Raw genomic sequence first — 18,562 nt, 5'->3', positions numbered from 1 at the left:
CGCAAATATGCTGTGATTCAAGAACAACAAAAGCATAACTTGGTTCTGTGAAACAGCTAAATAACCAATAGCTGTTTCTCAATTCCAAGAAAGCAAAAAATGGACTTGTGTTAACCTTGAAAGAACGAACTCGGGAGGACGCGAGGACACAGAACGCATCTTTGTGAGAATTGAGATGTGCTGCGATCTTGCTGCTCAACTGACCGTCCCAGCTAATGCACAATAAATACAACATAACATCACAAACAAGCATCATAACCTAATAAAACATTTTTTTCATATTACTATAGACATTGTTTGCATATAATTGTATATCTTTTTTTATTTTACCACGTGTATTTATGAAAATAAGTAGTCTACCTATGCTTCGTCAGATTCTTTTTTTATACTGCAGGCTTTCTAATGGTTTGATTCTCTCAAGTCTGTGTTCGATGCATCCTCGATATCAAGAACACATCTGGGCACTTTCATGCATCCTCTGTACTTGCGTTCTTGAGAACTGGAATTGAACTTCGACGGTTGTTGATGACATAGTATGAGAACGCATAATTAGAAACAGCCAATGTTACTCTAGTATCGAGCAGAAACAAGCAACCTTTCTGCTCTCTAATGTCGCTCCAGCGCTGGAAAGCTTTTCCAATATCGTAACCCTTCCTTTCCCAATTATATTCCTCTCACATTGTCTTCTCATCTCAGCCATCTCTCTTTCCACAAATATCCCGCTCTCTCACTTTCTCTCCATCATGAGCAGATAGGCGCCTTATATATTTTTTTCAGCACACACAGAACAGACATCTAGCAAATAGTCACAAAATGGTTTGTTTGGGTGTTGATTTACAGTGTTTCTCAGCAATCACTCACTGCTTTGCTCTAGAATGTCAAAATATGATGTCTTTTTAGCAAAATATGATGTGCATTTCATATCATTTTTGCTTTCGACAACAGTTTGTAAGGTGAAGGACTCTTGTATTATCCCTTAATTACAAAAACATGATTCCTGTCTTCCACTGAGACAGGTCACATCTGTTTGTTCAATTCTCAGCCGATTTTCACATTTAGGCTATGACATTATTTTATGCCTAATCCTGATCTCAAGGTTTAGAATTATGGCCATTGACAGAATAAAACGCAATCATGTCCCAGAAATGTTCTGCTACATCTCTGGGTATTTTACTACATCCAAACAGTAACAGAAAAAAAAATCTTATTTATAAACTTGGGTTTATGTAAAGTTCTTTGCCATTAAATGGGTATTTGAGCTTATTTTTCCCTTTAAGTCCCTCTGTAGTCAATAATTGTACCTCTTAAAATTCATCTTTGATCACCAAAATGACACATTTAAGGTTTTTTTCCTTGAAAAAAAAAATTATTCATGCCTTAAAATAGCTTAACCCTCTGGGGTCTGAGCTGTTTTCTGGGCCCTGGAGGTGTTCTGACATGCTCTGACATTTGTGCTTATTTCTGTTATTTGTGACATTTTCATGGCTAAAGTCTAATTACACTGTATTCAGCACAAACTCTGCTACAATAATATATCAGCAGCATGTGTGTAAAAGTTTGTAGTTTTGAGATAATGACATTTATGCGTGGTTTGTGAAAATACAAAAAAAAATTCTCACTGAAATAAGGTCATGAAACCCATACTGATTATTTCTTCACAAGACTTTTGAAAATTGTATGACGTAGCCTAGAATATTTGCTCTAAAACTATGTGAAAATCACCAATATATTGATTTAAAAATTTTACGACGTGTTTTGTGCCACAAAGCTTTATGTATCATTAATATGTAAGCTTTTCACACCTGAGAAAGACAAAGACCCTCCCCTAACGGCCCTATTAGGAGCTATCAGGCCCTGTCATTCTGAGCAACCTTGCACAAAGAATGAGGAGATTTTAAAAAGAATGGGTTTTAGATTGTTTGATTTATTTACAACTCAACATAATCCAAAGATACACAACAAATGACAAAAAAGCACTCATTGAAACCAATGATCCAAAGACCGAGACCTTTGTGCCATTCCTAAAAACATTGTACATACCTTTCATTTCCAAGGTGTTTGATTTTCACTTTACCATGTTCATGTACAGAGACTCATGTGAATGTTGAAGTCAGCAGGACTCAGTGGCATCTGGTCCCTGAAAAAAAAAAAAAGTGAACATACTGATATCAAGAGAAAGGCCTGCACGATTTTTGGAATACATTTTAGATTTTTCTGGTTAAAATTGCTTTTAAAAATTCACAGAATACACACACACACACACACACACAAATGTTTCCAACAATATATAATATAATGAAAACCAGGTTTGTTGTGCCTTGTAGGCATAGGCTATGCGCAGTGCTGCATAAAATAATAATAACAATAACCATAGCAGCCTATAAATCTTCCAAAATATTTCAGTAACAACTAAGCTAGAGAAAAATATATTGATTATCATGTTACTTCAAATGTTTCCATTCGTTATGAGGATATGAAATGAGATAATAGTAAAAACATGAAGCCGTTTGCAAACGCGATCACGATCCAAAATATGATACATTCAAACGCGATCGCACTCAAATATAAAACATTATGGTTACCATATACATATCTACGTTTGAGCAGATATCCACAAACACAGTAACAGTAAACACGGGTCTAAATATTATAATATTCACCATATATCTAGCAACAGTTCAACTGCAATGTGAAATTTATGCAACAATAACAAACTAATATGTAAGAATTTCTTACCTTACATCTTTCTTGTCTTCAAATCGCGTTCTTCTTCTTCTGAGGTAGCCTAAATCCAATGTAAGCTCACGGTGCGCCTTTCAAACTCGACGAAAAGCAGAGACTTGTGAAGTGTTTTGGTGTTTTGTTGTTGAGGTAACGAGCGAGTTCGCGTTCCATGTGGAGATTTGCATGTGAATATCTTTTGCGCGAGTGGGCGTGTTCAAATTAAAAATAATTAGGAAGCGTTTGAGAAGCTGGACATCTTGTTGGTTTTATACAAATTACTTAAACAGATAATATTTGTTTTCAGTTTGAATCCGATCATTTAAAAGTACACACTTAAATGTTTATAAAGGTATATGGCTCATAAATGTGTGACAAGTATTCGCTGAGTTTTGTTTCAGTTTATAGACGTGCTCAAGAAAAAAAAGTTCACTGCGACGGAGAGGCAGAACGCACACCCTGTTTATTTTCTTTATTTTACAAAAGCACAGTGTTTTGATTTGATTGTAAGTGGACATACAAAAGTAGAAATATCACAGATTCTTTTTTTATATTTCTTTTTTCTGTATGACCATAAATGACGGAGTAATTTAAGTTTATAGTTCTACAATGTGAAGAAAATCCAGCAAAACGCGCGGGCGCGTTTGCCGACCTCAGAGGGTTAAATGTAACTCTACACCCTTGCCTCATTATATGAATATGCAAATTAGCCCCGCCTCCACTCACTCACACCAGCTCAGAGATCCACTTGTTGACGATCACACGTTGACATGATTGGTTACAAGGTCGTTTGTGACGTCAGAAACACCAGCGATTTCAAACGGCGTTTTTGAGACTGTCTTTGGTTCTGAGGAGAAAATATTCAGCAATGGTGTTGACTTATGAATTTGCTCATGGTTTGTCTTAAAGCATATTAAAAACACCACATAGACATATAAACAACATTAAAAGCTTGATTTTCACCACATACACACTTAAAAACATTTTGGATAGCCTACTTTTTGTCATGAAACTTTTTAAACTTTGTCACGGTTTGGATTTTTTTATTCTGTTTTTAGTTTCTGTTTCTCTGCTCCATTCAGTTTATTGATTATCTCCTCGTTTGTTTCTATGATTATGTATAATTATCACCTTTCAGTTATTGTTCGTCTTGTATGTAAGCCCCCTGTTTTGTTCAGTCCCTTGTCGGTTCTCGTTTCAGTTTATGTTGTTTGTGTTTTTACCTGTGTTTCTCTGGATATCTCCTGCGTATTTATTACTTGGAATAAAGACTTTGTTTGTTAACTCGGCGTTATCGCTGTGCGTGCTGCATAACATTACCAATTACAGGCTGTATAATAAGAAGAAATGTTTCTTAAGCACCAAATCAGCATATTAGAAGGAAGGATCATGTGACACTGAAGAGTTGAAAATTCAGCTTTTCTATCAGAGGAATCAATATGTTTTCAGAATATATTAAAATAGAAAACAGATATTTTATAGTAAAACAAAACTAAATTTTAACAATCATTTTTAGGATGGGACCAGAACACAATATTCACAGCCCAACGCACAGGTTAAGATTCCCTCCACATCACGATCTCCTGTGAACAAGGGTCATTCACAACAACTGTGAGTACATTATTCACTACTTCTGACCTAATTCAAAGGCATCTGTACACAAATCCAGCTATATTGTACTGATATCATTCTTTTTCATTCACTCTTTCTCTTTGCATTCAGGTATAAAGCGGTTTACAACTATAACCCCCAGAATAAAGATGAGCTGGAGTTGAGAGAAGGAGACCTGGTTCAGGTCATAGAGAAGTGTGATGACGGCTGGTTTGTAGGTAATCGTCCTTTAAGAAAACTCTACTTGCACTATTAGCATAAAGTCTGCTCCACTTTACAGCTTATTCTGGCTACTGTTTTACAGGTAAAGAGACTAATCATAGTTTCTAGGGATGCATGATACATTTGTATCATATCAACTATCGCTTGTATTATAGATCAATTATATTTGATAGTTATATATTGATTATGTAAGGGTTAATGCCCGACGAGGTGTCCATTGTCAGGTATTAATGGACGACGGCGAGGCGTGAACCGTCCGACGCGCAGCGGAGTCTATAATTGCCTCCGCCGAAGTCCATTAATACCTGACAATGGACACCTCGAAGGGCATTAAATAACACATTTTTAAAACATTAGTTTATATTTTAATTAGTTTTACAATCGAAATCTAAAGTTTTTACAAACAATAACTTGGTTTCCCTGGTTATGCCTGACGGTTTGTCCTCTATCACTTTTTAATGGACACCCTGCAGCCAATCAGAATCGAGTTTTCACCCAGACCATGGTATCAGATTTTGCAATGCGATGCCTAAATTGAGTTCTAGCATTTTAAACTATTGATATTATTTTTGTGTAGTAGAAGATAATTGTAGGTGCTTTTTAATTTGAAATTGCCAATAATAGAATATTATACAGTATTATAGAATTTTATTATGAAGAATATAAATATAAATATGTGTCAGAATTTACAGTCCAGAATTATTACAAACACTACCGTTCAAAAGTTTGGGGTCAGTAAGATTTTGTAATGTTTTCGCTGACTCTCTTATGCTCACTAAGGCAGCTTTTATTTGATTAAAAGCCACATGATCTTCTGAAATCATTCTAATATGCTGATTTGGTGCATTTCTTATAATTATCAATGCTGAGCAGTTGTGCTGCTTAATATGCTCATGGAACCGTGATACAATTTTTCAGGATTCTTTGATGAATAGAAATTTCAAAAGAACAGCATTTATTTTAAATATGTATTTTTTGTAACATTATGGGCCCTATCACACACCTGGTGCAATGCAGCGTCAAGCGTGACGCAAGTGTTTTTTGCTAGTTTCAGCCCGACGCAGTTATCATTTTCACGTCCTGTGCCACATTGTTTAAATAGCAAATGCATTTGCGCCCATGGGCGTGCTGGTCTGAAAACCAGGTGTGTTCAGGCGCATTGTTGGTGCGTTGCTATTTTGCGGCAACTGAAATAGACTGCACCATTGACCAACACAGACCTGGTCTTAAGTCAATGGTGCAATATTTTCTTTTATTTAAAGAGCACGTTAGTAATAAGCGCCTATATAGGTGGGTCCACAACGTGCATAGTACTGCGTACACTCTTGTCGTAGATTTTTCCCTAAACCTAACTAAGTCCTATCTCATCTGACCTAAGTCTACCTGGGCCTATAATATTTATACTCTAGCGCGTCTACACTTCGACGTCGGCTGAGTCTAATCCTATACTCTAGCGCGTCTACACATAGACGTCGACTGAGTCTAATCCTATACTCTAGCGCGTCTACACATCGACTAATCCTATACTCTAGCGCGTCTACACATCGACGTCGACTGAGTCTAATCCTATACTCTAGCGCGTCTACACATCGACGTCGGCTGAGTCTAATCCTATACCCTAGCGCGTCTACACATCGACGTCGGCTGAGTCTAATCCTATACCCTAGCGCGTCTACACATCGACGTCGGCTGAGTCTAATCCTATACTCTAGTGCGTCTACACATCGACGTCGGCTGAGTCTAATCCTATACTCTAGTGCGTCTACACATCGACGTCGGCTGAGTCTAATCCTATACTCTAGCGCGTCTACACATCGACGTCGGCTGAGTCTAATCCTATACTCTAGTGCGTCTACACTTCGACGTCGGCTGAGTCTAATCCTATACTCTAGCGCGTCTACACATCGACGTCGACTGAGTCTAATCCTATACTCTAGCGCGTCTACACTTCGACGTCGGCTGAGTCTAATCCTATACTCTAGTGCGTCTACACTTCGACGTCGGCTGAGTCTAATCCTATACTCTAGCGCGTCTACACTTCGACGTCGGCTGAGTCTAATCCTATACTCTAGCGCGTCTACACATCGACGTCGACTGAGTCTAATCCTATACTCTAGCGCGTCTACACATCGACGTCGGCTGAGTCTAATCCTATACTCTAGCGCGTCTACACTTCGACGTCGGCTGAGTCTAATCCTATACTCTAGCGCGTCTACACTTCGACGTCGGCTGAGTCTAATCCTATACTCTAGCGCGTCTACACATCGACGTCGGCTGAGTCTAATCCTATACTCTAGCGCGTCTACACATCGACGTCGACTGAGTCTAATCCTATACTCTAGCGCGTCTACACTTCGACGTCGGCTGAGTCTAATCCTATACTCTAGTGCGTCTACACTTCGACGTCGGCTGAGTCTAATCCTATACTCTAGCGCGTCTACACATCGACGTCGGCTGAGTCTAATCCTATACTCTAGCGCGTCTACACTTCGACGTCGGCTGAGTCTAATCCTATACTCTAGCGCGTCTACACATCGACGTCGACTGAGTCTAATCCTATACTCTAGCGCGTCTACACATCGACGTCGGCTGAGTCTAATCCTATACTCTAGCGCGTCTACACTTCGACGTCGGCTGAGTCTAATCCTATACTCTAGCGCGTCTACACTTCGACGTCGGCTGAGTCTAATCCTATACTCTAGCGCGTCTACACATCGACGTCGGCTGAGTCTAATCCTATACTCTAGCGCGTCTACACATCGACGTCGACTGAGTCTAATCCTATACTCTAGCGCGTCTACACATCGACGTCGGCGGAGTCTAATCCTATACTCTAGCGCGTCTACACATCGACGTCGGCTGAGTCTAATCCTATACTCTAGCGCGTCTACACTTCGACGTCGGCTGAGTCTAATCCTATACTCTAGCGCGTCTACACATCGACGTCGACTGAGTCTAATCCTATACTCTAGCGCGTCTACACATCGACGTCGGCGGAGTCTAATCCTATACTCTAGTGCGTCTACACATCGACGTCGGCGGAGTCTAATCCTATACTCTAGCGCGTCTACACATCGACGTCGGCGGAGTCTAATCCTATACTCTAGCGCGTCTACACATCGACGTCGGCGGAGTCTAATCCTATACTCTAGCGCGTCTACACATCGACGTCGGCGGAGTCTAATCCTATACTCTAGCGCGTCTACACATCGACGTCGGCTGAGTCTAATCCTATACTCTAGCGCGTCTACACATTGACGTCGGCTGAGTCTAATCCTATACTCTAGCGCGTCTACACATCGACGTCGACTGAGTCTAATCCTATACTCTAGCGCGTCTACACATCGACGTCGGCGGAGTCTAATCCTATACTCTAGCGCGTCTACACATCGACGTCGGCGGAGTCTAATCCTATACTCTAGCGCGTCTACACATCGACGTCGGCTGAGTCTAATCCTATACTCTAGCGCGTCTACACATCGACGTCGGCTGAGTCTAATCCTATACTCTAGCGCGTCTACACATTGACGTCGGCTGAGTCTAATCCTATACTCTAGCGCGTCTACACATCGACGTCGACTGAGTCTAATCCTATACTCTAGCGCGTCTACACATCGACGTCGGCTGAGTCTAATCCTATACTCTAGCGCGTCTACACATCGACGTCGGCGGAGTCTAATCCTATACTCTAGCGCGTCTACACTTCGACGTCGGCTGAGTCTAATCCTATACTCTAGCGCGTCTACACATCGACGTCGGCGGAGTCTAATCCTATACTCTAGCGCGTCTACACATCGACGTCGGCTGAGTCTAATCCTATACTCTAGCGCGTCTACACATCGACGTCGACTGAGTCTAATCCTATACTCTAGCGCGTCTACACTTCGACGTCGGCTGAGTCTAATCCTATACTCTAGCGCGTCTACACATCGACGTCGGCTGAGTCTAATCCTATACTCTAGCGCGTCTACACATCGACGTCGACTGAGTCTAATCCTATACTCTAGCGCGTCTACACATCGACGTCGGCGGAGTCTAATCCTATACTCTAGCGCGTCTACACTTCGACGTCGACTGAGTCTAATCCTATACTCTAGCGCGTCTACACTTCGACGTCGGCTGAGTCTAATCCTATACTCTAGCGCGTCTACACTTCGACGTCGGCTGAGTCTAATCCTATACTCTAGCGCGTCTACACATCGACGTCGACTGAGTCTAATCCTATACTCTAGCGCGTCTACACATCGACGTCGGCTGAGTCTAATCCTATACTCTAGCGCGTCTACACATCGACGTCGGCTAGGTGCTAATCCTATACTCTAGCGCGTCTACACATCGACGTCGGCTGAGTCTAATCCTATACTCTAGCGCGTCTACACATCGACGTCGGCTGAGTCTAATCCTATACTCTAGCGCGTCTACACATCGACGTCGGCTGAGTACAACCCTATACCCTAGCGCGTCTACACATCGACGTCGGCTGAGTCTAATCCTATACCCTAGCGCGTCTACACATCGACGTCGACTGAGTCTAATCCTATACTCTAGCGCGTCTACACATCGACGTCGGCTGAGTCTAATCCTATACTCTAGCGCGTCTACACATCGACGTCGGCTAGGTGCTAATCCTATACTCTAGCGCGTCTACACATCGACGTCGGCTGAGTCTAATCCTATACCCTAGCGCGTCTACACATCGACGTCGGCTGAGTCTAATCCTATACTCTAGCGCGTCTACACATCGACGTCGGCTGAGTCTAATCCTATACTCTAGCGTGTCTACACTTTGACGTCGGCTGAGTACAACCCTATACCCTAGCGCGTCTACACATCGACGTCGGCTGAGTCTAATCCTATACCCTAGCGCGTCTACACATCGACGTCGGCTGAGTCTAATCCTATACTCTAGCGCGTCTACACTTCGACGTCGGCTGAGTCTAATCCTATACTCTAGCGCGTCTACACATCGACGTCGACTGAGTCTAATCCTATACTCTAGCGCGTCTACACATCGACGTCGGCTGAGTCTAATCCTATACTCTAGCGCGTCTTCACACCGACGTCGGCTGAGTCTAATCCTATACTCTAGCGCGTCTACACATCGATGTCGGCTGAGTCTAATCCTATACTCTAGCGCGTCTACACATCGACGTCGGCTGAGTCTAATCCTATACTCTAGCGCGTCTTCACATCGACGTCGGCTGAGTCTAATCCTATACTCTAGCGCGTCTACACATCGACGTCGGCTGAGTCTAATCCTATACTCTAGCGCGTCTACACATCGACGTCGGCTGAGTCTAATCCTATACTCTAGCGCGTCTACACATCGACTAATCCTATACTCTAGCGCGTCTACACTTCGACGTCGGCTGAGTCTAATCCTATACTCTAGCGCGTCTACACATCGACGTCGGCTGAGTCTAATCCTATACTCTAGCGCGTCTACACATCGACGTCGGCTGAGTCTAATCCTATACTCTAGCGCGTCTACACATCGACTAATCCTATACTCTAGCGCGTCTACACATCGATGTCGGCTGAGTCTAATCCTATACTCTAGCGCGTCTACACATCGACGTCGGCTGAGTCTAATCCTATACTCTAGTCCGTCTACACATCGACGTCGGCTGAGTCTAATCCTATACCCTAGCGCGTCTACACATCGACGTCGGCTGAGTCTAATCCTATACTCTAGCGCGTCTACACATCGACGTCGGCTGAGTCTAATCCTATACTCTAGCGCGTCTACACATCGACGTCGGCTGAGTCTAATCCTATACTCTAGCGCGTCTACACATCGACGTCGACTGAGTCTAATCCTATACTCTAGCGCGTCTTCACATCGACGTCGGCTGAGTCTAATCCTATACTCTAGCGCGTCTACACTTCGACGTCGGCTGAGTCTAATCCTATACTCTAGCGCGTCTACACATCGACGTCGGCTGAGTCTAATCCTATACTCTAGCGCGTCTACACATCGACGTCGGCTGAGTCTAATCCTATACTCTAGCGCGTCTACACATCGACGTCGGCTGAGTCTAATCCTATACTCTAGCGCGTCTACACATCGACGTCGGCTGAGTCTAATCCTATACTCTAGCGCGTCTACACTTCGACGTCGGCTGAGTCTAATCCTATACTCTAGTGCGTCTACACATCGACGTCGGCTGAGTCTAATCCTATACCCTAGCGCGTCTACACATCGACGTCGGCTGAGTCTAATCCTATACTCTAGCGCGTCTACATATCGACGTCGGCGGAGTCTAATCCTATACCCTAGCGCGTCTACACATCGACGTCGGCTGAGTCTAATCCTATACTCTAGCGCGTCTACACATCGACGTCGGCTGAGTCTAATCCTATACTCTAGCGCGTCTACACATCGATGTCGGCTGAGTCTAATCCTATACCCTAGCGCGTCTACACATCGACGTCGGCTGAGTCTAATCCTATACTCTAGCGCGTCTACACTTCGACGCCGGCTGAGTCTAATCCTATACTCTAGCGCGTCTACACTTCGACGTCGGCTGAGTCTAATCCTATACTCTAGCGCGTCTTCACATCGACGTCGGCTGAGTCTAATCCTATACTCTAGCGCGTTGATGTGTAGACGTCGGCTGAGTCTAATCCTATACTCTAGCGCGTCTACACATCGACGTCGGCTGAGTCTAATCCTATACTCTAGCGCGTCTACACATCGACGTCGGCTGAATCTAATCCTACACATCGATGTCGGCTGAGTCTAATCCTATACTCTAGCGCATCTACACATCAACGTCGGCTGAGTCTAATCCTATACTCTAGCGCGTCTACACATCGACGTCGGCTGAGTCTAATCCTATACTCTAGCGCGTCTACACTTCGACGTCGGCTGAGTCTAATCCTATACTCTAGCGCGTCTACACATCGACGCCGGCTGAGTCTAATCCTATACTCTAGCGCGTCTACACATCGACGTCGACTGAGTCTAATCCTATACTCTAGCGCGTCTACACATCGACGTCGACTGAGTCTAATCCTATACTCTAGCGCGTCTACACATCGACGTCGGCTGAGTCTAATCCTATACTCTAGCGCGTCTACACTTCGACGTCGGCTGAGTCTAATCCTATACTCTAGCGCGTCTACACTTCGACGTCGGCTGAGTCTAATCCTATACTCTAGCGCGTCTACACATCGACGTCGACTGAGTCTAATCCTATACTCTAGCGCGTCTACACTTCGACGTCGGCTGAGTCTAATCCTATACTCTAGCGCGTCTACACATCGACGTCGACTGAGTCTAATCCTATACTCTAGCGCGTCTACACATCGACGTCGGCTAGGTGCTAATCCTATACTCTAGCGCGTCTACACATCGACGTCGACTGAGTCTAATCCTATACTCTAGCGCGTCTACACATCGACGTCGGCTGAGTCTAATCCTATACTCTAGCGCGTCTACACTTCGACGTCGGCTGAGTCTAATCCTATACTCTAGCGCGTCTACACTTCGACGTCGGCTGAGTCTAATCCTATACTCTAGCGCGTCTACACATCGACGCCGGCTGAGTCTAATCCTATACCCTAGCGCGTCTACACATCGACGTCGACTGAGTCTAATCCTATACTCTAGCGCGTCTACACATCGACGTCGACTGAGTCTAATCCTATACTCTAGCGCGTCTACACATCGACGTCGGCTGAGTCTAATCCTATACTCTAGCGCGTCTACACATCGACGTCGGCTGAGTCTAATCCTATACTCTAGCGCGTCTACACTTCGACGTCGGCTGAGTCTAATCCTATACTCTAGCGCGTCTACACATCGACGTCGACTGAGTCTAATCCTATACTCTAGCGCGTCTACACATCGACGTCGGCTGAGTCTAATCCTATACTCTAGTGCGTCTACACTTCGACGTCGGCTGAGTCTAATCCTATACTCTAGCGCGTCTACACTTCGACGTCGGCTGAGTCTAATCCTATACTCTAGCGCGTCTACACATCGACGTCGACTGAGTCTAATCCTATACTCTAGCGCGTCTACACATCGACGTCGGCTGAGTCTAATCCTATACTCTAGCGCGTCTACACATCGACGTCGGCTGAGTCTAATCCTATACTCTAGCGCGTCTACACTTCGACGTCGGCTGAGTCTAATCCTATACTCTAGCGCGTCTACACATCGACGTCGGCTGAGTCTAATCCTATACTCTAGCGCGTCTACACTTCGACGTCGGCTGAGTCTAATCCTATACTCTAGCGCGTCTACACATCGACGTCGGCTGAGTCTAATCCTATACTCTAGCGCGTCTACATATCGACGTCGGCTAGGTGCTAATCCTATACTCTAGCGCGTCTACACATCGACATCGGCGGAGTCTAATCCTATACTCTAGCGCGTCTACATATCGACATCGGCTGGGTGCTAATCCTATACTCTAGCGCGTCTACACATCAACATCGGCTGAGTCTAATCCTATACTCTAGTCTAGCGCGTGAGTCTAATTCTGTACCCTAGCGCGTCTACACATCGACGTCGGCTGGGTGCTAATACCTGTTCCCATAACTAGCTTACTTCCTGCGCAGGAATAATCAACAAACAGACCTCAGCAAATGTCCTTTAAATGCTTTAATCACGGCCGGAGGATCTCTCGAGCAGTTCTCAGAGAATCTCCCCCAAGAAGAAGTAAGGCCGGAGGATCTCTTAACAAATTCCATTGAGAATCCCACCAGTTAACTTGAATACAACAGTTTTTATAGAATAGGGAGGTATGGCAAAATTATACTGTATGAATTTGACTGGTTCTTCACATGCAAACCCTTCTGTTACTAGGTAAAGCAAACTTTGTTTTAATGATTACTTCATTGTTAATCACAAGGTTCAAATTTAGTCATCTGTCTAGCTTCAATTTCCAAATTATTTATACACTCACACAACCAAAGTAAAAGGGGTATGGCAACACAACATACAGCATTCAAAAACACAGGACAGAACGTTTTAGTACAGTTTTAGTTTCAAAGTGTTATCATGTTAGGCCTGAAAAAGGAAGTAAGGTTAGATGTTAGAGACATGGTTAGTTTGATATACAGTTTACTATTTTATCTATTAAAAATCCACCACACTCTGCTTATTACAGACACAGGGCACGCAGCAGCACACAAACTAGCAAAATATTAAAAATAAAAGGATTACAATGTAAAAGATTATTATTGTGTACATAAAGATATGGTGGAATCCGGCTTGTCCCGTAGATGGTCTGCTTGCACTTTAACCTCGCGCACGAGCAGATCCGTTTGCGCTCTGGAGACCCGTTCGGTCTTTCCACTATCAAATTCCGCCATGTAAATAGCGAATCTGCCATGGCGCCAGCGCAACTGGCATTTAAAGGGAATGGGAGATGAGACTCTGATTGGTTTATTGCACGTAAAGCCCAAAACACACCCATTACTCATTAAGAGAATAGGGACAACCCTTTTAGATCATGCGCCGGGCGCGCCGACCATTTTTCCCGTCGTTAAACTAGCAAAAGTGGATTCAGACACGCCCTAAATGAACTTGTACCGTACGCTTTAGACAATGCGCTTAGATCATTAAAATAGAGCCCTATAAATGTCTTTACTGTCACTTTTGTTTAATATACCGCTTCCTTGATAAATAAAAGTTTTAATTTCTTTCAACAACAAAAAATCTGAACCCAAACGTTTGAATTGTAGTGTATATAAATTGTTGCAGATAATAACACAGCGGAATATACAGTTCTGCTCATAAACAGCATGTAACAAAACTGAAATATGTATCTTTTAAAGACTTTCCCTGTACTGCCCTCTATTGGCCGATTGTGACGTTACAGTAACTTCCACCATCGGTGCATCTCATAATCAACAGAAAATTTTTTGTATGTATTAGCAGAGCGGTAGTTATTTGTGCCATCTGTTTTCTTGCTTAAATGACATTTATTTTCTCTTCCTGTCAGGTACGTCTGGAAGGACCAAAGCTTTTGGAACATTCCCTGGCAACTATGTGGCACCAGTTTAAGAGCTTCCACCAATTCTTCCTGGCAGATTCTATTTCACTGACACTACAGGCTCAACCACTAATCAATGCAATATACATTCTGTCTGTACTGTCACTGTACACTATTTACAAAACTACTGCCCCTCTTCACACACAAATATATACTTACAAATTCTTCCTTCACATCATCCACCAAGCATGTGCACTCCTCACCTTATTACTATGGTGCCCATGTTTCCCATAGTAACTACTCTTACAGATGTTGGACACAGATGGGTTTGTCACAGTATGATCACTCACATGTGTGTATTTGTGATGAATCCACCAACACTATTGACGTTATCTTAGCTTACTTACCCAATGTCTTTGTAAAGTTTACCTCCATTTTGGTTTCAGATTTGCTATGAACACTACATATCCTGAGGATCTGGATCTAAGACATGGTTAAAAAAACATCAATGTTTTTTTTTTTTTTTTTAAACGATCATCACAGTTGTCATTTACCTGCTGGCTTAGCTGACCACCACATCATATTATAAACACCGCCGCAGCCTTTGCAATCATTATCAAGTGTATGTAAACGCTTAATGCAATTGCCTCCAAATGTTTAAACTGGTTCACGTTTATTGTGTAACAAACCCAGCATGCAACATTATCTTAATCTTTAGGACAGGGTGAAAGTGTTGAGTCAGTGCTGTTTCAAACTCTTTTGTATGGATAAGTCTCCTGCTCAGTGAAAAATCAGTGGTGGGTTCCACCCAAACTAGATTAAACATGGTTTCTGACTATATAAACTATTTTAATCCATAGGCCTATCTAAAACCATATTCAATTGAACATACATTAATGCAATTGAGGGCAATTCACACCAATGACGAAAACTATAAAGGCCCGTTCACACCAAGGATGAAAACTGTAAAGATAACGATAAAGATAGTTCTGTCACTTTAAATGCTCGAGCTTGTTACAGCAGGATGGATTCTGATTGGCTGTCAGTGTTTTTATCGTTTATCAGCTGGATAAAATCGTTCTGAAAGTGATTCCAACCTTTTCTCTGCTGCTATCATTATAGCGTTGGTGTGAACTCTGCTATTCTTTAATACTGAGAACGATTTTTAGAACTATATCGTCATCTTTATGGTTATCGTCCTTGGTGTTAACAGGCCTTAACGATAGAGATACAGTTAGTTATAAAAATCGTTATAAATATAAAAGAATAGCAGAGTCCACAATCCACATCACAACAAAAATGGTGACGGGACGGCACAGTGAAACGATATTGTTGGGATCACTTTTTGAATTTCTTTTCCAGCTGATGAACGATAAAAACATTGACATCCAATCAGAATCCATCCGGCTTTAAAGCAACACTAAGGAAAATTTTTTACCTTAAAATAATGTTTCCAAAATCGTATCAGCGGTTCATCAAGTCGTACCAGGGTGAAAGGCACTTCTGGATTTGCTTTGCAGCCCTATATCTACTATAACCACACTATGCAAGTTTGCCAAACCGGGTCGCGTTTGTGTAGTTCGAATGAGACATAAGAAAACTACAAATTTGACTTGCTTTACGTCAAGCGTTACAATAGTCATTATTTAGTTTTCCTTCGTTTCTGATGTCGCAATACATCATACTTTCATGAAATCATGCAACATACTCTACCTTGTCTGTGGACATTGTTCATTCCAAAGCCGGTGCTAGATAAACAGCGACTGTGCGTGCGACAGTAGGCTGTGGGCGGCGAAATTATTTACGACAGTGGTAATGGACAATTCCGCTTCCAACCTGTAGGGCGACCGGAGAGGAAAAGTTCGGTCATTTAAAGTGTTTAAAAGCATTTAAAGTGACAGACGACAGAACTGCAGTGCGCGCATAGAATAAACAGACCGCTATCGTTTGCTGGCGTGGACGCTAATAAAGTTATCATTGTCGTTATCTTTATAGTTATCGTTCTTAGTGTGAACGGGACTTTAAGTCTTGATCAAACAAACATCATGATTTGCAGTTAGTCATTCACAGTGCAAAAAAAAAACGATGTTCATTCTATTCATTTGAATTCCATCATTAACTCCTTTTGTCTTCTGTTTTAATTTTTCTGGGAACTGAAGTAGCTGATTGCATTTTGTTGTACAGATTGTTGAATCGTTATCGCACAGTTATCGAATAATGGGAAAAAAAGATAATATATTTTTATTGACACACAATGTATTGTAGTATGTAAGGTACTCACAGATTTTGATAATGATCAAATAAATAATGAAAAAACCTTGGTTGCTTGTTCCTTTCATTAAGAGTCTAATTCGAATCATTGCAATTATTTACACTGTCCAATCTGAATACATTTCAGTGCCTGGTCTACAGTAAATGGTTCTGCTGTAATTCATAAGCTGTCTTTCATTAGTCAACACACCTACGGAACAAATGAAATCATTAGCCTTGAGAACAAGATGACATGATCTTTCAGCGAAAGGCAATTGTCATTTTCCAAAACACATACGTAGATGAAAAAGTGTGTTTTGAGATTGTACTGATTGATTTAGACTGATTTTGTGAGATCTGTAATGCTGAATGACACATAAAGCCTGTTTATGTTACAAAACAGACAAATAATAATAGATCTTTTAAAAACTTGGTAGATTTGTGACGCTGCACTGATAAAAGCTTTATACTCAGCCCTTTTTATGATGCCATAACCAACTAATTCTAGACTTGTGAAAAAGTTATATAAATGTATATGAAACAGGTTTTAGTACCTTAGATTTTTATAAATAATTATCAAATTTTTTTAATTAAATTACTAACATATAGTATATATTATATATCATCAAGACTGCATTTATTTGATTAAAAATACAGAAAAAAATTATCTAATTATAATTAATTGATTAATGATTATCTATCTGTCTGTCTGTCTGTCTGTCTGTCTGTCTATCTATCTATCTATCTATCTATCTATCTATCTATCTATCTATCTATCTATCTATCTATCTATCTATCTATCTATCTATCTATCTATCTATCTATCTATCTATCTATCTATCTATCTATCTATCTATCTATCAAAATTAAGAAATAAATGTTTTTCTCCAAAACACATTTTTTATAACCTGTGATACTTTTTTTTAATTCTTTGATGAATAAAAAGTTAGAAAAAGAATAGCATGTATTTAAAATATAGATATTTTTTAATATATATATATATATATATATATATATATATATATATATTCTGCATATAGTATAACTATAAGGAGACTTTATAATCTTAATTCTAAATGTTTATAAGAGATTAAATCATTGTATTTTAAACAGAGAATAAAGCACATTTCCCTTTAGTTACCATCGTCAGCAGGTGGCGCACTAGCACTGAGTCTCATAATAATTTCTTTTAAAATCATATTTCTGTTTCATCCCACCTACTCGACTCGACCCGCCCCGCGTGCCACCCTCGCGTGCCCACCCCCAGCCTTTATTTTGACAGCAACACGTGGCATGTGAGTGAGGACCGCGCGCATGATGCTTCATCATCTCTACAGCGGAAACATTCTTGGGAAAAGTTTGAAAAAAACCTGGGCGGTGTGGGAATTTGGTCACATGGAGTGCACAGCCTAAAAACTGACGCGCTGAAAGTGTCTCAATCAGTTCTGCATTAGGAAACTGACAGAGTGAGACTGTGCAAGAAGAGCGGCGATTCTCCGCGCTCACACAGAACGCGTGCGTGTTTTTGACGTCATCCGCGCACAGGTGTCAAACCCAGCGTTGTGATTACACTCTTCACCGCGCGCCAACTCTTTACCAGGTAAGCGCATTTTCCCCTTAGGTTCTACAAGTTTATGAGACATATACCGGTATTATGTTGTATTTTTAATATTTAGAAGTGCTACCTATGTTCATACTGTGCATTTGCGTACTTCAGGTGAGAGAAACATGGCATCAGTTCAGCATCCTTTAGTCTTTCACTGTTACCACTGCAGCAACGCAACTGTTAATGCATCCGGAGTTTTTTT

General features: G+C 41.8%; 2 protein-coding genes across 2 annotated transcripts in view; both read left to right on the top strand.

Moving 5' to 3' along the window:
- Positions 1 to 15,892, top strand: part of sorbs3 (sorbin and SH3 domain containing 3) — a 67,101-nt gene extending 51,209 nt beyond the window's left edge. Inside the window, exons 20-22 of the mRNA XM_079897903.1 lie at positions 4,238 to 4,332; positions 4,444 to 4,550; positions 14,514 to 15,892. Of these exons, the coding sequence (XP_079754029.1) occupies positions 4,238 to 4,332; positions 4,444 to 4,550; positions 14,514 to 14,575 (264 nt within the window). The 3' untranslated portion in view covers positions 14,576 to 15,892. The remainder of the gene's footprint in view (positions 1 to 4,237; positions 4,333 to 4,443; positions 4,551 to 14,513) is intronic.
- Positions 15,893 to 18,013: 2,121 nt separating this feature from the next.
- The window catches only part of pdlim2 (PDZ and LIM domain 2 (mystique)), a 70,774-nt gene continuing 70,225 nt past the window's right edge, over positions 18,014 to 18,562 (top strand). Inside the window, exon 1 of the mRNA XM_079896407.1 lies at positions 18,014 to 18,354. The gene's annotated coding sequence lies outside the window, so the exon portion shown is untranslated. The remainder of the gene's footprint in view (positions 18,355 to 18,562) is intronic.

This window comes from Squalius cephalus (genome assembly GCF_949319135.1).
Source record: "Squalius cephalus genome assembly, chromosome: 16".
NCBI classification, from domain to species: domain Eukaryota; kingdom Metazoa; phylum Chordata; class Actinopteri; order Cypriniformes; family Leuciscidae; genus Squalius; species Squalius cephalus.
This window is presented reverse-complemented; position numbering and strand designations above follow the sequence as displayed.